Source organism: Branchiostoma lanceolatum, chromosome 4, assembly GCF_035083965.1.
Source record: "Branchiostoma lanceolatum isolate klBraLanc5 chromosome 4, klBraLanc5.hap2, whole genome shotgun sequence".
In the NCBI taxonomy this organism is placed as follows: domain Eukaryota; kingdom Metazoa; phylum Chordata; class Leptocardii; order Amphioxiformes; family Branchiostomatidae; genus Branchiostoma; species Branchiostoma lanceolatum.
This window is the reverse complement of record NC_089725.1, coordinates 15,216,559-15,233,513: the sequence shown is the minus strand read 5'-3', so window position 1 is coordinate 15,233,513 and position 16,955 is coordinate 15,216,559. Positions and strand designations below refer to the sequence as shown.

The 16,955-nt window shown below is 41.2% G+C and overlaps 1 protein-coding gene across 4 annotated transcripts; it reads left to right on the top strand.

Annotated features, from left to right (window-relative positions):
- The first annotated feature begins 209 nt into the window (after nt 1-209).
- Nucleotides 210-15,838, top strand: LOC136432834 (uncharacterized). Of its 4 annotated transcripts, none has more exons than XM_066424366.1 (25): nt 210-598; nt 1,847-2,048; nt 2,628-2,678; nt 2,894-2,971; nt 3,411-3,602; nt 3,904-3,997; nt 4,165-4,222; nt 4,454-4,569; nt 4,767-4,906; nt 5,141-5,270; nt 5,993-6,070; nt 6,345-6,425; nt 6,894-6,981; nt 7,190-7,419; nt 7,901-8,003; nt 8,397-8,486; nt 8,773-8,935; nt 9,120-9,225; nt 9,385-11,825; nt 12,095-12,250; nt 12,497-12,648; nt 12,969-13,148; nt 13,340-13,467; nt 13,596-13,762; nt 13,873-15,838. In XM_066424366.1, the coding sequence occupies exons 2-25, from the start codon at nt 1,872-1,874 to the stop codon at nt 14,011-14,013; spliced, it is 5,340 nt and encodes a 1,779-aa protein (XP_066280463.1). In that variant the 5' UTR covers nt 210-598; nt 1,847-1,871; the 3' UTR covers nt 14,014-15,838. The 4 variants fall into 4 exon arrangements, with proteins under 4 accessions (XP_066280463.1, XP_066280464.1, XP_066280465.1 ...); XM_066424367.1 differs by having other exon boundaries at nt 1,844-2,048; XM_066424368.1 differs by having other exon boundaries at nt 1,808-2,048.
- The last annotated feature ends 1,117 nt before the right edge of the window (nt 15,839-16,955 follow it).

Here is a 16,955-nt window from a genome sequence, read left to right as displayed (position 1 = left end):
TAAAATCTACTGTGACGACGCGAAAAGTCCAAGGCATATATTCATTCCTTCAAGTTTATTCAGTTCCCTTCACTGTTGCGTATTTGGGTACGAAACACATTCAGTAAGCCGAAAATAACCAAAAAGGCGACTGCACGATTGTAAGAACCATTTGAGGGTTTCCCTTCCTTTCACCTGTTTTTCAATACAAAGTCCCACCAAGTCCCCGTCCACTTCACATCTTCTTGAAACTCTATCACCCGGATATCTCGGGAAGGCCCGTCTGGAAGTGTGTTAGAAGCTACTGCACGTGGGTGAGTCATGTCCGTGCTTCCGCCCTGACAAAAGGAAGATTCCATGGACATCTGAGCGCATCTCCTTGGACAGTAGACACCTGTTCACCTGGCCATGACGTCATCAGGCACCTGGCAGTCTCGCGGGAACACGCGATAGTTGGGCGCCATTTTGAATATTTACCTTGGAGTTAGCAGCAACGAAAACAAAGTTTCAACCGACTCAGCCGGCTGAGATTTCTTATTGAGATCCAGTATGGGGTGATGGAGACAGTAAGCTACCTGACACTCTTCACAGGAGGAACGGGACTCTTAAGTTAAGCCAGGTGAGACATTTTGACGTCAGGTACGGTAATTGACGCGTTAGTAACGACATTTGCCCGTGTGTGGTTCGATAATAGGGTGGTTCAGCGTCCAAGTAACGCACTAATAAGTTGGAATGAACGCATCACGTGAAAATTATGCCGTGATCACGATGAAGCTAGACTGTCAGTTACGGCAAGTTGTCTGTATCTTAAATCGCAAAAACACCCCTGATCATTATGATGTTGTTTCCCAAGAAGGAACGATTGGTTTCAAAAACATAACGTTACAGTCTAGTAGTGTTAAACTTTACCAAACTTTTTTTTGTTAACTTTAACTTTAGTTTAAGAATGATCTGAATGTCCGTTTTTGCCCGATTCGCGTGGCAACTCCAAAATTGCAGACAAATGTTAATTGCCATCGGCTAAGTTGTGATAATCCACACATTTGTGTATATAATAAACGCCTCCCAGCTGAGCCATTGATTATTCTTCACGTTGATAATGGTGAAAGCACAGACAGGTGTAGTGGCTAGTGCGATGGGCGATCAGGTAACCAGAAAACCTGGGAAACGGGCCAGCCAGAAAGTCAGGGGCAACATGAAGTCTTTGTTACATGTGGACAGTGTTAGCTCACCTGATCCGCACTAGGTGTTGTGTTTGTGGACCCAGGCCTTTAAAAGCAAGGCCGTTCAACCATGAATCAGTCTAACATTTCACAACAAGACAGGAATGCCAGACAAAATCGTGCAGAAACGTTTTCAGACACGACAGGAGTTAATAAAACTACTACTTACTAGTAAAGTTATCAACACAAATTAAAGTAAATTTTTCCACTTGGAGTGAAAGTTGGACGAATCTCCTCAACAGACATGTTACCATGTTAGGTGCTTTATGCCTCTACACCTGTACTACACCTATTTGAACAGGCACCTGAAAACAAATATTTATTTTGGGGATCAATTCAAGAAAAACCCTTTTCTGCTGGATTGATGGCAGTTTAAATCAAACAGCTAACTCGGCCCAACAGTGTACTAAATAATTCACATCTGCTGAATGTATTTATGACTTGGTGTCCAGACCATCTGTCAATTGCACTTATTTCCCCTCTTGTGGTTTATAGGTGTACTGGGACTAATGGGATAATTACAGCAATAAACTGTAAACGTTACAGGATAATTAACAGAAGAACTACATGTATCTCATACAATATTGTTTCATTGCTGTTTTCAGTACAGTTACCATTTCTAACCTTGCTGTGGTTTCCAGCAGCATGTAAGCCATCACATTAAGACCAATGCCCGCTGCTATTCCGTCCAACTCATCCGGAGGTGCCAACCACAAGCTGCGGCCCCTGCAGAAAGCTGGCAGGTCCCACAAACACCTGCTACGCCACTACCATGACATTGCCTCCAGCCTCTTCAGCTCCGAGAGGCTGCATGGCCTGGAGGAACTCTTTCTGGCAGCTGCCAAGGTAAATCATACTAGTCTATAGGATATTGCTTCCATTGCCATATCATGAAATGGATGTGTATTATGCTTTGATATCTATTTTTTCCACTAGGTAGTTTTCCTATTCTAAAATCCATTGTTCAGTTTTAATTTTGAAGCAAAATTCTACTCATAAGTACTAATCGGCTGGCACAGCTAGAATATTTGGTAGAGAAATATTACATTACTGCTGTCCATAGGATGATGCTCAGACACAATGAAGAGTTTGCATAGGAACATTGGTTCACGTGATTCCCACAGAAACTCTGAACAATAGTGACACCTGAGGTGAAAGGAATTGGTCTTGATAAGTTGTCAGATATGGGTTGCTGATTTCCATCCTGCGCATTTGGAAAATATGAGACTGTTGTGACCAACAAAGAACTTATTTGGTTATCTGGTGTTGAGAATCAATTTTAATCATTGCGCATAGTTTGATCTTGTGTTGAGCCCAATATCTGTAGCATACTCATAAAGATAGGAATTTGTCTAATTGTTTATGCCTGGACACAGTTAAAATGTAACCAAAACGGAATAACACAAAGTAAATTCTGTTTTTCAGGGCGGTGACTATGAAAGGGTGTTCAACTTCCTACAGCGCCGCAGCCAAGATGTAAGTACCAGAATAAAGATAAACATCCCAAAATCTATCAACATTCATGTGTCTGTACCCTGGTCAGAGGACAGGTAATCAGAGCATGACCAGAACAATGTACCATACTACAGGTATGGCAACAGTCTTCATGGTTTCAGACTCTCCATGTGTGACATTTTCCATTGCCTGCCACCTTCACATGATCCTGTTTAACAGCATGATGTGTCTTACAGGTCATCAGTATTGATGTGAAGGAGCCAAGAACAGGAAACACAGCTCTGGTCTGGGCAGCACAGAAAGGCCACACCAGGGTATGTAAAACAGTGCTGTAGTTTCATGGTCTATTTGGTTTCCCAGGGAGCGGCTTACATATGCCAGTAGTTAAACCTCCTTGTTTGTACATACTATGGTCTGACATTGTCAATTTTCTTGGCCAGTGCATTTCAGTATTAAGAGCAAGTTTACTAGAATATTCGTTAACCTTTTAAGGTTGTAGTGTTTGTAGAAAAAAAACTGACTTTGTTACCAACAACAAACATCAGCAAAGGAGGGAGTCAGGTGATCCTAATCTCTTATGGACACAAAGGGCTTACCCTGGCCTAGTTGATCATTATCAGTATAATTGGTCATATCCCCAAAAAATTCATCTAGGTGCCTTCTGTTGCCGCAAAGTACTTTTTACACTGTATTGAAAAAAGATGTGTTTGCATGTCTAAGTATTTTGATGTACACCATTGTATTGACTTACAGATAGTAGACCTGTTGTTAAAGTATGGTGCTGACATCACTTTACGTAACCATGAAGGCCAGACGGCCATGGACCTGGCACCTGCACATGTGTGCCGCATGCTGCTGGAGTCGGTGGACAGGGTGGGCACATCCCACCGCCACCTGCTGCAGGCTGCCTGGCAAGGAAACACCAGGAAAGTCAAGGCCCTGCTGGTAAGGCTTGCACAGCAAAGGTTACTAAGGATTCTAAAATATATAGTGTTGAGTTTGCAACAAAAGTGGATTTCATGTCTTCTTTCGGGTCAGCCAAGGGAAGTATAAAACATCATAGAGCATCAATTCTATCAAGTTCTGGATGATTTGTAATGTCAACTACTGTTCAAAGATATTTTTTAAAGCTTGTTTAGCACAGAGGGAGAAAGTGTCGGTGTTCTATTTTAGCTATTTGCACACATTCATTAAATCTTCCTGTGCAAACACCATGATCAGATTTCAAGCTTTATGTCTATTCCAGGGTGGTCGTAAGGCCCTTGACATCAACTGCAGTAACTCTGAAGGCTTCTCCCCCCTCCTGTTGGCCACAAGGGACATGGACATGTTCCAAGATCGTAAGTTTCTACCCTTCTCTACTGAGACATATTGAAATATGATCTTACATACATTTCTTGGTAGCTTGATTTTTATTCCTCCCACATTACAAGTATAGATATACATGTAGCACACTCAGAAATTCAATTTTTTTTTATGTGTACAAAACCATTTCTTTCTCTTGCAGTTGTTCCAAACCAGCATAATCCTACAGATGTAGTGAAAGAGCTGATTGGCAAGAGAGCGTAAGTATGAGAGTATTCAATAACAATGAGCTTCTACTGATAGAAAGATGTTGATTCTAGTACTAATGTTGATTCTAGCCATAAAGTTGCATGTGATCAAGGTCCTGTTCTATCACTGAAACTGAAAGCAAATGTTAAGTGTGAGCCCAGAAACATAATGTTATAGAGATTGGATATTTTTCTCTGAGCCCAGAAACATTTTGATTGTGTTAACTTTTTGTATCCACTCAGAGATGTGACTGCATATGATGATGAGGGTAAGACACCCCTGCACCTGGCTGCATCTGCTAAAGGTCAGGGGTCAGAGAAGGTTGTGGAAGCGCTTATCAAAGGAGGCTCTGATGTTGGTAAGTAACTTGGAACATTCATGTTGTAATGGGAATAAATCATTACACATCATCACTCTTTATGATGAAGCGAATGATTTGTCATCCAATAGTGTACTATTAATAGTGATATAAATCTAATGAATCTAAAATGGAATCAGGCTATAACTTTTCAAGATATAATGCACCTGTAAGATGTATTTTGTTTCATTTTGCAGATGCCCCAGACAAGCGTAGTCTGACTCCCATCCACTGGGCCTCTCAGGCTGGCAAAACTTCCTCGGTTCTGACGCTGATAGAGGGTGGAGCTGATGTCAACGTCAAAGGATGGTCAGGGGCCACACCTCTTCATGTCTCTGTATGTATTGTGTTTAAGTTTGTTTATTTTCATTCAGGTGCAATGATGATCTAAGGCACTTAATCTAAAAAGCCGACTACAAACAGTTAAAAGTGCATGGTCGTACAACTTTTGTAACATAGGAATCACTGGAACGTAATTGCTAGGAATCTAAAGACTGAGGCCGATGCAATGGAAGTTACAAAATGTATGTATTGATCAGTTTGTAACGTTCTTGTGTTGTATTTCCCCCAGGCTTCCCATGGCCACGAGCAGTGTTCTGCTGTCCTACTGGAACATGGGGCAGACATCACAAGTGTAGATGATTCAGGAATGACACCTGCTGAGGTGGCTAGGGGAAAGAGACTCAAAAGTGCACTTAGAGGTTTGTAATATGTAGAAAATGTTGCTTTTAGTAGAGAAAATATTTTATTTTAGTTGTAAAACTTGTTATCATTGATATAAAAAATTTAAAGTTTGATATACGAAATTATCTTGTAGGGCCAAGCATGTCAAAACAGTGATGTGTTTTAACCGTACTGAAATGCCCTGTCAGTTCCTTCTGTTTACTTATTGAAATGGTAATTGTACTGTCTGTAGTACAAATGTTGTAGTCTGTGAAATAACAAAGGGTTATTTGTTAATAATTGATGAGTGAATAACCAGACAGTGGGGCAATAGTTTGCTCAATAAACTGGACAGGTGTAATTTCTTTATTTCACTATTTCGCATTTGTTTGCTTCAAGTTGTCTGAAGGAAAGGCTTGATTTAGTATGTATTTAACTGGTATCTACAATTAAAACATTTTTCAAAAACTAAATGGAAAAGTTGGGCACTTACATGGCCTTCACAAGTAGAACGAAAAACAAACAATGCCTGAATTGTTGCTATCATCACTCCAATGGTAATACAAAGGGAAGTATTTGTATGCAATTACACATTAACCAATGTTTGAAAATAGATTTAGAAATCTGGATGTCATGATCAAAAGACCTACATAAATCCCAACTGAAGTGGTGTTGGTTGCATTTAGTTAGTTTCAAAAAAACAGATCAAACCCTTCCTTTACTGTCTCCTTTAACTCATTCATTTTGATTGCAATAACAGAGGCATGGACTGAGGCTACCCACTCAAATACAAGCAGGGAACTAACTCCAGTTAGACCTCCATCAAGAAACCATGCAGGTAAGGATAGTGACGAATTAGATCTGTTATCCTAAACATACATGTATGTACAAGTACACATTTTCAAACACACCTTGTTCTTTGAGGTTATAGCTGTTTTGTGTATCTGCTTGTAGTGTACATAGTACCAGTGCAGGGACAAAATTTTTCAGTCTGGTAATTTGTAACCATATGATAGGAATAATACTCCCCCCCAGGGATTGATAATTTAAATGGTCACCTTTTTATAGGACTAGTTTTGTGTCTTGACCTTTTCCTATATTTGTCTCCACAGAACGAAAGGAAGAGCAGACATTGGATGATTCTACACAGGGACTTTCCTCAAGCTCTTCTGTCCTGAGCTCCACCCCCCTCCGTAAGTAACAACACTGTGATTGGTTGTGGTAATGATGTGGTTTATTCACAACATGTCACCCTTTGTTACATCATGATCAGCCTGTCACATTATAACTGCATAAGTGACCTTTCACTAACCATTCAGTCTGCACCAGCTCTTATCAATTATGGATGTGAAACATGAATTCATTTTGTTAAAGGCCTTTAGGAATATTATATATCCATGAGCCCCATGGACTAACTGGTGAGACATGTTGCTGGACAAATCATGATGATATTTTTATATTATGTATTTTATGACAAAGTGTTGTATGTAGTGATAGGTTTAGAAGTTATCACTAATTGTTTAAGTACACTATTTACCCAGTATGGCAGTTACAATTATGGAGAGGGTTAGTTATTGTATAGCCACATGTATAGCTATCAATTTTCTATACGTTAAGTTGTTGTGAGCAAAATTTGTTATTGACAACTGGTTTGAAAACAGACATCCGGGCACTTCAGCACCTGGTTGCAGAGGAGAGGAGGCTTCATGCAGCTGATCCTGGCATGGCAGATGGAGAGTCGAGTCCAAGGTAAGATGATATACATATCAACAAGATATCACATTCTATATTGGAGATAAGATCAAATACAGATTACTTTCCATATTAGTGTTGACAAATCAAAACATTTCTTTTAGGTATGATGTTTATGTGTTGCAAATTTTAAGGTATATGGTCATGATTACAAAATTGTTTCTCATTGAGAACGATTACTGTACTTCAATTTTCTGTACTTCAGGGACTCCGTGAGGAAATTGGGGGTTCCTCGTGTGTCCAACAAGACTCCCCCCAGACACCACCGGAGCCCACAGAACTGCAGTGACAGGGCCACACTGGCTCCTCTCATCCTGTCCAGGGCACAGGTCAAGCAGAACAAACTAAAGACTGCACTAGGTGGGGGGACAGACTCCCCCTCCCTACACATCAGGGGGAAGGGCAGGCTGAAGATGACAACCATGGCCAGACACTGTGAGTAACTAGTACTGTTGGGCCATGATAGAATGCTACTCTGGTGGAGTCATGATCAAATTGGACCTTTTCATGATTCAGACTGGCTATTGAATACAGCACAAATAAATCAGTTGTATTACTACTACTGTGGGAAAATGTTAGCTGTCTGCTAATCATCATGTAGATATATTTCAGCACCAAGGACAGGAACATTATCGACAGTGTGAATGTGAAAACATAGAATGCGCATGTGTCCTGCATACATGTACAAAGTATGTTGTGCCTTTGGTTTATACAGACTGTTACAAGGTATATGAAAAGTATGCTCAGACAGCATACATTGATTTCCTACTAGGAACTAGCTAAATCAGCTGTTACAGTCAATATCTTAACAATGTACATCACACTTCTCACAGTGATTTAATTGATGATTATGCAAACTAAACTGTTCTTTTACTTATATGAGAACTGGATGTAACTTTGTCATCCGTCCTTCCAGCCCATCCGTCCCCACGACAACAGGATCAGCTGCCTCAGCTGGTGGCCCCTGTGTCCGTCACCATGCTAGAGCTGGGCATCACAGACAGTGTGCAGGAGAAAAGGTAAGGAGTTGACAAGGACATTTGTAACTGATTATGTAACTGAAAAATCCTGTTGTTATAATGATGATTGTTTTGTTGAATAATGTTTTATCAAAAAATGAGTATCATATTTAGTGTCAAGTATTAATCAAGATACCATAAATACATTTACTTTCAAAGTACAGATGTTGTTTTGTTTTGCAGTAAGAGGGAAAATGAGTTTTAATGGTGTTAAAATTTGCAGTTGAAACTCTGTAGTACAGTAGCTATACAAGAAAGACATACATGTATTTGCCGTGTCATGACTTTGCGGTGGGCTAGTCACTGAAAATAAAACCACCACAACAGTTTCAAGATTTACAGTGTGTGTACAGTTGTATAGAATTTGCCTTATCCTGTGAATCGATTTTGCAGACTTCAGAGACTAGAGAACAGCCCAATTAGTGCCTTGATACAGAAAAGACCCAGAATCATGTCATGCTCTGGATCTACAGACAGGAAGAAGTAAGTGACTTTCATCATCATCAAGTGACTTTCAATTACACCATACTGCCTCAACATTGCATGGGGAAAGGCTGGACCTGCTGAGCTTCTCGATAACTTTTTCTACATGATGCAAAGCTGTAATTTTTGTGGGTGGGTGGGGGTATACTTGTGACATGTACTAAAAACTTGATTTGATGCATGTTAGAATTGTCGTATCCATTTCATATTTGGTGCACAACAATGATAGAACTACTATTAGCTGTATATGGAGTCAGATATGTTGACCTGAGCCTACTTCCCTTAGGTTTTCCCCGCGGGACAGACGGCTGAACTCTGACCCATGTGCGGGTGACGTGGCAGCAGCATGTGAGGTGTACATCAGACAGGCCAGCAGGCTACAGTACAGGCTGCCCTCTCCACATCTGGAGCACCAGGAGCAGGAAGAGAGCAGGTCGCTCTGCAGTGAGGCAAGTGTGGAGGATGTCTGGGAGGACTGTTTAGCTCATCGCTTAAACTCTACATTTGTTAAGAAATGTAGTAAATATATACTATATAAGTAATGTTCTATTCAAAATTCTTTGAATAGCAAGATAGTTACTGAATATTTGTTAAGTTTTTGCAGGATTTATTGATTTTGCTCCATTTTTCTAGCAGAAGGAAAGTCGTGAATCTTCCCCCTTCGTGCTCCCTCCCTCACCTCGGCAGTTCTTGTGCAGCGGAGGGGAAACATCTGTAGAGACATCTCCCAGAAGTCAGGGTAAGAAATACTGGCATATAAGAATTAAGACTATATGTTTGTAGACCTATGCAGTTACATGATCCATTTGTAATTACCAGAAATGCAGTGTTTACCAGTCCTGTGTTTTTTATATACTAGTTGTCTAACATGTGGAATGTGTATTTTTTCTGTTTCCAGATGGCAGTACTGAAGATTTAGCAGAAAAGGAAGGTTCTGTCGTCAGTGAAACCAATACATCTTCACTGCTTTCAAGATCTTCATCATTTGTCATAGAAGACAGTCAGCTTAGAGGAACATCACAAAGGCTAGGGTGTAGCAAAGGCAAGGGCGATGCTCATCATAGGAGGATGCCACCTCCTGTTTCAGACACTCATCAGAAGACTGACATTTCTACTGAACACTCAAGCTCACCAGACTCCACAAGTCAAGAGGTGCAGAGTGCAGGTGACAGACCAACTGCAGCACCTCCCAGTACTGATCAGCAGATAGTCAGAGTAGTTCAAGCAGTTTCTGCTGAGAAAGCAGTGAAAAATGGTGCCAATGTAAAACTATCAGAACCCCAGAACAAAGGTTCCACTGGAGCAAAGGAAACAGAAGATGGAGGATGTAAAGACCATGTTGGGAAAAATCCACGGAAGTGTCCAAAAGAGATCAATGAAACAACAAGCATTTCAGAATTTGTTGTGTCAAAAGGAAGTGCAAGTAAGAGGAATGCAGCAAAGAAAAGAACTAAAAAGAAGGTGGCCACAACAAGCAGCTCAGACAATGTTGTGCAAGGTCAAGCTAAGACTATAACACAGTCCACTGTGAAGCCTACATCTCCACAACAAGTGCGTGCCTGTGAGACTCCAGATTCAGATAGATATGCAACAATCTCATACAGGCTAAGTGAACAGCTCATGATGAGGAAGGACCAGAACTACTATATTGTTCAGCCAACTGGAGAACACAAACTTGATGCAGTAGAGGATTATCCTACTGAGCAGAACAGTGGTAGTGAAGCTGATGTTGCACGTAACTTATCAAGTCCTGGTTCGACTAACACGCTGCCAAAGTTGACTTCTTCTGCTACTGAATGCACAAATAACAACTTGACTAGCAATAAGAGTGACCACATCTTGACTAAAGACACAGCCTATTCCAACACTGTAAATACTAATAGTGATGTGCAGTCCAGTCTGATTTTGCCTTCTGTTGAAATTATCAACCCTACTCCGCGGACAACCATGGAAGAGCCAACACCCATAATACAAGACTTTCTGAGCCTCCTACCAACTCTCACACAAAATGATTCACAGAATATCAAGCCTGGTAGTGCCAAACCCACCAAGAAAGGTACAGGAAAGAGAAGTAGGGAGACATCATCCAGCAGACAACAGAGACAGGGCTCAGGCAGCTCAACTAGGTCTGGTAAGAGCTTGGGTAAGTCCTCTGCCACCTCTACTACAGTTGCTAAAAAGTCTAGGTCAGGAGATTCTGCCAGTGCACAGGCAAAGGGCAAAAACCAACAATCTGCCAAACAAAAGAAAAGCAAGAAGAAGAAGAAGGAGGAAGTTGAGGAAGACTTGAGCAAGGTTGATCAAGGTACAATTGCTTTTGTGTCTGGCCTTGGATGGCACATCCAGACAGACTATGCAGAAACAGACTATGCACCGTCACCTGACCTCTTAAAAGATATGGTTTCCCCAAGGAGTAAGGAAGAAGAAGCCATAGGGGAGGCCAAACACACTTCTAAGAAACAATCTAACGTACAGCTTTCCCCACTAGCAATGTCACTAAATGGACTCAATGCAAAGAACTCGGGAAGAAGACATGGAAATATTGGCAGTATGGTTCGAAACTATTTTAAGGAAGGGACTTTGAGCAAATCCCTACCCAAGCTTCTTCCTGAAACCCTGAAGGCCATCAGGGAGTTCTCTGATGACATGAAGGCTGCAACACTTCCCTTCCCCCCAGACAAGTCAGAAGACTTTGACTTTACTGAAGATGTTAAAGCATCAACTCTTCCACTACCTAACACAAAATCTGGCCTCTTGGTTATTGATATGCTCCTCCAATCCTCCAAGAAAGACAATGACGACAACAGTAAACTGTCCCATGATTTAGAGGTACAGCTACAAATTGATCCAGAGTGTGAGCAGAAGGACAATGTTCATTTGGGTCAGTCTGCAGCTGGAAGTGTGGAAACACATACTTCCTTTCCAGATGACAGTGGTTCTGTAAGTTCACATGACTCTGACTTGGATGCATTTTATCAAGAAGCTCTGATGCAGCTTGAGGATGAAGAGAATACAGATGAGAACGTATTTATGGCTCCCATCCTGCTGGGCCACGGGAACATGAACGTTCCCCTCACAGACAATGGTGAGGGCTGGTCCACAAGAATCACATCACGTAAGACTAGCTTCCAAACTGATCTCGATGACATAGATCAGACCATGTCGGTGTTCTCAGAGTACAGTGCTGGAGTGGACAATGTGCACTTTGTGGGAGAGGATGGTAGTGAGATGAGTACCATGACACCTGTGCCCCCTGATGACTATGATGGTGCTGACGAGACCACAGAGCTGGTGATGGCTCCAAGGGGACCAGAGGATTTCAACAGCCTGAACTCTGAGGTACCTGTGAAACATTGAGATCTGATGATAAAGACTCAATCAGAAAATGTTGTTGGAATGACCACAAACTGTAAATTGTCGGATACAAAGATATTCAGTGCCTGCTGGTTATTGTATTGTAGCAAGATTGTAAAATCAATGTAAAGTGACAGGCCAGATTCCATTGCAACAATACTTTTGCAGACAATACATGCTTTTCCATTTAAACATAGGAATTGTATATAGCTGTTGTTACCACAGATAACGATAAAACCCTTTTCTTATTTCAGCCTCACACCAGTGTCCTGCGCAGCTGTGTCAGTCGCAGCAGTGGTCGCAGCGGCAGTGTGGCCACCTACAGTACTGAGGGGATGGGCTCACAGGAGGAGGAGCAGGTCATTCAGTGGAAGAAGGGCAACCTGCTAGGCAAGGGTGCTTATGGCAAGGTGAGAAATCTGCAGGCACCTTGATTATGGTTACACAAAATTTCTCTTGTATTGATTTGTATATGTCATTGTCAAAGTGACTAAAAAGGACACAATACAAATGTACTTCAGTTGCAACAGAGAAAGTGGAGACAATACTTCACGTTGGGAAAAAGTGTATGAAACTTGCAAACATTTAATTGTCAGACAAGTTGGACAATCTTCTTAGGTTGGTTCTGCAGTGCTTAACTGTGTATACCTGTGTAGGTGTGCTGTGGTCTGACGAGTCGTGGGGAGTTGATAGCTGTGAAGCAGGTGGAGTTGAACACAGCTCACTGGGAGAAGGCTGAGCAGGAGTACCAGAGGCTCAGGGACGAAGTGGACCTGCTACAGACTCTCCGACACAGGAACATTGTCAGGTGGGTGGGCAACACAAACTCAGGCAAAAGACTTGGCACAATTTACTGAAGGTTTTGTGTCTATCTATAGACATCTGTGCAAGACAGCCCTGGAAAAGTAAGAGTGTAACCCTCTCCCTGTTGCCTAACCCCATATCAAATTGTGACCTTCAGCTTATTTAAGGTTAAAGAAGAAGGTGGACAATTTTATTTATCTGAACCAGAAGATGAAACAGAGAAGAGCTAGCTTTAAGTTCCATATCTGTTCTTCTGATAACAGTTGTTTTCAGTATTCTTTGGTGAAGTAGAGTTAACAGCCTGTACTTGTACCTTTCCCGCAGGTTTCTGGGCACCAGTCTGGAAGGTAACGTGGTGAACATCTTCATGCAGTTCATCCCCGGAGGAACCCTGGCCTCCCTGCTGGCACGCTTCGGTGTGCTGGAGGAGGGCGTGGTCAGCAGGTACACCAGGCAGATCCTCATAGGCGTGGAGTACCTGCACAACAACAACATCATCCACAGGTCAGCCACTGTAACATGTCCACCAGCTGCAGATCACAATGGCTTGATGCAAACAGCTGCATGTGTAATGATTGTGTAGGTCATGAAGGATGTTCTTAATTGTTTGTAAGACAATATCAGGCAGTGCTATCTCTATGTTGTGAAGACTTGTTCTCACCATGTTTTCCTGGATGCAACTCTCCTGTCCACAGGGATCTGAAGGGGAACAACATCATGCTGATGCCCAATGGTGTGATCAAGCTGATAGACTTTGGCTGTGCCAGGCGTGTGTGTGAGCGACTCAGTGTCTCCAACAGCCAAGTGCTGAAGTCCATGCGAGGTCAGTCAGTCAACGTTTGGTTCCTGTTGTATTGTATGTGTATGTTCTTGTTTGACTTGTATTCTTGACTGTACTGAACCACTGTCAGGCTTTGTTTGAAAACATTGTAACACCTTATGTATTGCTAGGCACCCCTTATTGGATGGCTCCTGAGGTGGTGGCAGAGTCTGGCTATGGGGTGAAGTCTGACGTGTGGAGTGTGGGCTGTACAGTGTTTGAGATGCTGACTGGGAAGCCGCCCTGGGCAGACATGGCTCCCATGGCTGCCATCTTCCACATAGGCAGTGGCAAGGAGGTATGTACCTGTTCTTTCTGTTCACCATGTACATATATATGCATGTCTATAAGAATGAGGTCTAGCCATGTATTGCAGGACTTGAATGTTTGTTTTCATGTGGTTTGTAGGTGCCTGAGGTACCTGAAACAGCCTCCCCTACTGCCCACGACTTTGTCCACGCCTGCCTGACAAGAAACCCAGACCAGCGGCCGTCAGCCACTCAGCTGCTCAAGCACCCCTTCATCCTCAGGAGGCAGGAGCAAGACTAGTCGTGTCTGCAGATACCTGGGGGAACTGTGAGAAATAATGATGACTTGTACCATGCTGGGCCACAGGTTTGACTCCACAGTTGGGCCAAACTGTAGCTGGATAGTGATGTCGCTTGCAAGTCTTTTGCTGGATATGTTGCCATTTTCTTAATGTGCATAATTTTGATAAAATTTATGACAAGTTCCAGCTAATAGGAAATGTAAGTTTTTTTGTGCCATATAGAGCAGCTAACTAAGTAAATAAACATTGCTGCAAAATTGTAAAAGATTGTAAATGATTAATCCTGGCAGCAAATGTGATGGTAAGCAGTAAGGATAGGACTATGCAATTCTGAATCGTTCAGAAACCTCAAGGATTTATGTTTGAAATGACAAATAGGAAAACACAGGGTTTGGCTCTAGTCAAAATAGGTGACCATCATCATTTGGTTGTGAAAGTGTCACAGATGTTCATCAACCTCCTCCTCCAGCCTTCCCCATCCTCCATTGCTCTGGGCAAGTATTCCAGAGTATAGCCTGCATAGTCACACAGTTGATGTATGTAGGTTGTGTGCAGTCTGCCTATTGCGCGTTCAAATGTTATCAACAGCCAATTATGACTTTTACCTGTGGAGACATTGTTGGATTATTTCAAGTCCTTTACATCCATTCATGTGACATGAAAATTATCTGAAATCAGTATTATCAAGTGAAAATTTGTACTGTATATGCTTCCAATTTTTAACATGGATGTATACAAGAAAATATATTGAGAAAATCTTTACCTACTTTTTTGTAAGTATTAGGTTGGATATGTAATCCCAAGATATCTCAAACCTTCATGCAGATGTAGATTGGCAAGAGTGCAGACACATACCTATGAATGGTAGTGTCCTGAAGCGCTGCACTGGAAATTGTAGCGGATCCCAACTGGTCTGTTAGGAGACTTGTGATGTGAGCATTGTCAGTGAAAATTGCCTGTTTGTCCAGCAAGGCTGAAATGTAAGGTTGTTACATAAATGTTACAAAAAATATGGAAGTTTCCTATTTATAGTACTGACCTGTAGATTGTTGTGCTGCAGAGATGTGTATATTTTGTATAACAACGATAGTATCTGTATCATTTACTTCATAACAGATGTGGACAAAGGGACCAAAGATATGTTCCTTGTTGCTGCAAATGTGAAATTTTGCCTTCTCGATCAGAAGGTAGTAAAAACCACCGTAATGGTGTGCACAGTCCACAGCAGTGTTATTGGGAGTGTGCAGTGATTGGTTGCTGCTGTCATTCCCTCCACAGTGTACTCCATAAACTTATGCACTGACAAGGGACATTTATTGGGAAACAGTTGTTGTAGATGTAAATTTCCCACAGCCTTTTGAATGGCTACATACAGTTATATCTACCTGAGATGTTAATATAAGTGAAATTTCTAAATTGATAATATAAAAGATTATTTGCTTTGAAACTGAACTAATAATAAATAATCACTACTGTATGTATTTTTGTAATGCATTATATACTATACTATGTAGTAATCTGTGCAAGAGTGTTCTCAATTGAGGTACTACATGTACTTTTAGACTTTTAAAGAGCAAAGCAAAGTGATTGTTTCATGTCAGTACCATAAGATTGAAGTGGATGGTAATGAAAAGTGATCTTTTCTGCCCAACCATGTCTTGCATGTAGGTCAATCAACGTTTTGGTCGTGTAATTGTGGACTGATATGAAAAAAAAACTTATGGCGTACTTTCTTTTGATGGTGACTTTGGTTGATGATAAAAAATTCAGTTGTTTTTTACTTAGCTGTTACCTCTACCAGCATTATTAAACTATTCCTTTTCATATCTTGTATTGGATGTCAAGTATCTGTATATATTTGATTGGTTGAAATACCTTTTTTCATTCTTTTTTTTTAATTTTCAAAGTAAAAAAATAACATGACACACATACTAGATAAATGAAACACATGAGTAACCACAAAACTGATACATAAAACCGGGAAACAATAATATATGAGCAGAAACAAAGGGTTATTACAACAGCGGGTATGCTACACAGGTGAGAGATCACGTGACATGATCTCCTGGTGAGGAATGGGTAGACAATAGGCACGAAGGTGCGGTCGGCATTCGACGCAGTGAAGACTGACAGGAAGTGAAAGTCATAACATGCACATATGAAGTGGAATTCTGAGTTGCCAGAATTGGTTTTCTTCAACCATGATCATGTTAGACCTGTTATACAACACAGTTAGAAGGTGCCACAATGTAGGGGCCCAAGTACAAGTGCTTTTATACTTGCTCTGTAAATACAAATGTTCTTGTCCTTCTAAACACTTATGCTACAATTTTCAGTGGTCACAAGCAAGACTACTAGTCTGAAGTACAATGATAATGTCAAATTAATCTAGTTCCAATACCAGTACCCGTAACAATGAAGTGAAGGTTGACTATTTGTGATAGTTGTGTGTTCTACATTGTGTCGAAACTTGAGAGCATCGAATGGGAAGATACCAAAAATACTGAATAGTAGTGTATCATTTACGGTACAAAACAGGTATTTTTTGTTGGGTCCCTCTTAAGTAGCGATGCATGAACAACAAGAATGCTGTGTGAACATGGTATTTTTAGATACAATGGTACAACCTGACTGCTGATGTGAGAGGAGATGAACCTTGTAATATATATCTTCCTCAAGAAGATTTTGTTTTTGGTTACTCCAGTAGTTACATTACCTTTGGAGGTGAATAACTCGGGTTGGGTTTGATCAATTTGCATTATTTTGGACAGGTTGATTATTGAGGCAATGATTAACAAATCTAGATATCGGAATTGTAATCAGGGTCTAATTAAGAGGTGAAACAGGCTTGTTTATAATTGCGTTAAAGGTGCATCTAAGGATAACACCTGTTTGTCACCTGGGCTGTGTAAATAGATTGATGCTCTCTGCATTCCTTATA

What these genes read in the sequence shown, in the direction of transcription:
- LOC136432834 (XM_066424366.1), top strand. Translation starts at nt 1,872, where the DNA reads ATGCCCGCTGCTATTCCGTCCAACTCATCCGGAGGTGCCAACCACAAG. An exon ending in CCTGAGCTCCACCCCCCTCC is followed by an intron (nt 6,426 to 6,893) that starts GTAAGTAACAAC and finishes GTTTGAAAACAG; the next exon opens with ACATCCGGGCACTTCAGCAC. An exon ending in ACATAGGCAGTGGCAAGGAG is followed by an intron (nt 13,763 to 13,872) that starts GTATGTACCTGT and finishes TGTGGTTTGTAG; the next exon opens with GTGCCTGAGGTACCTGAAAC.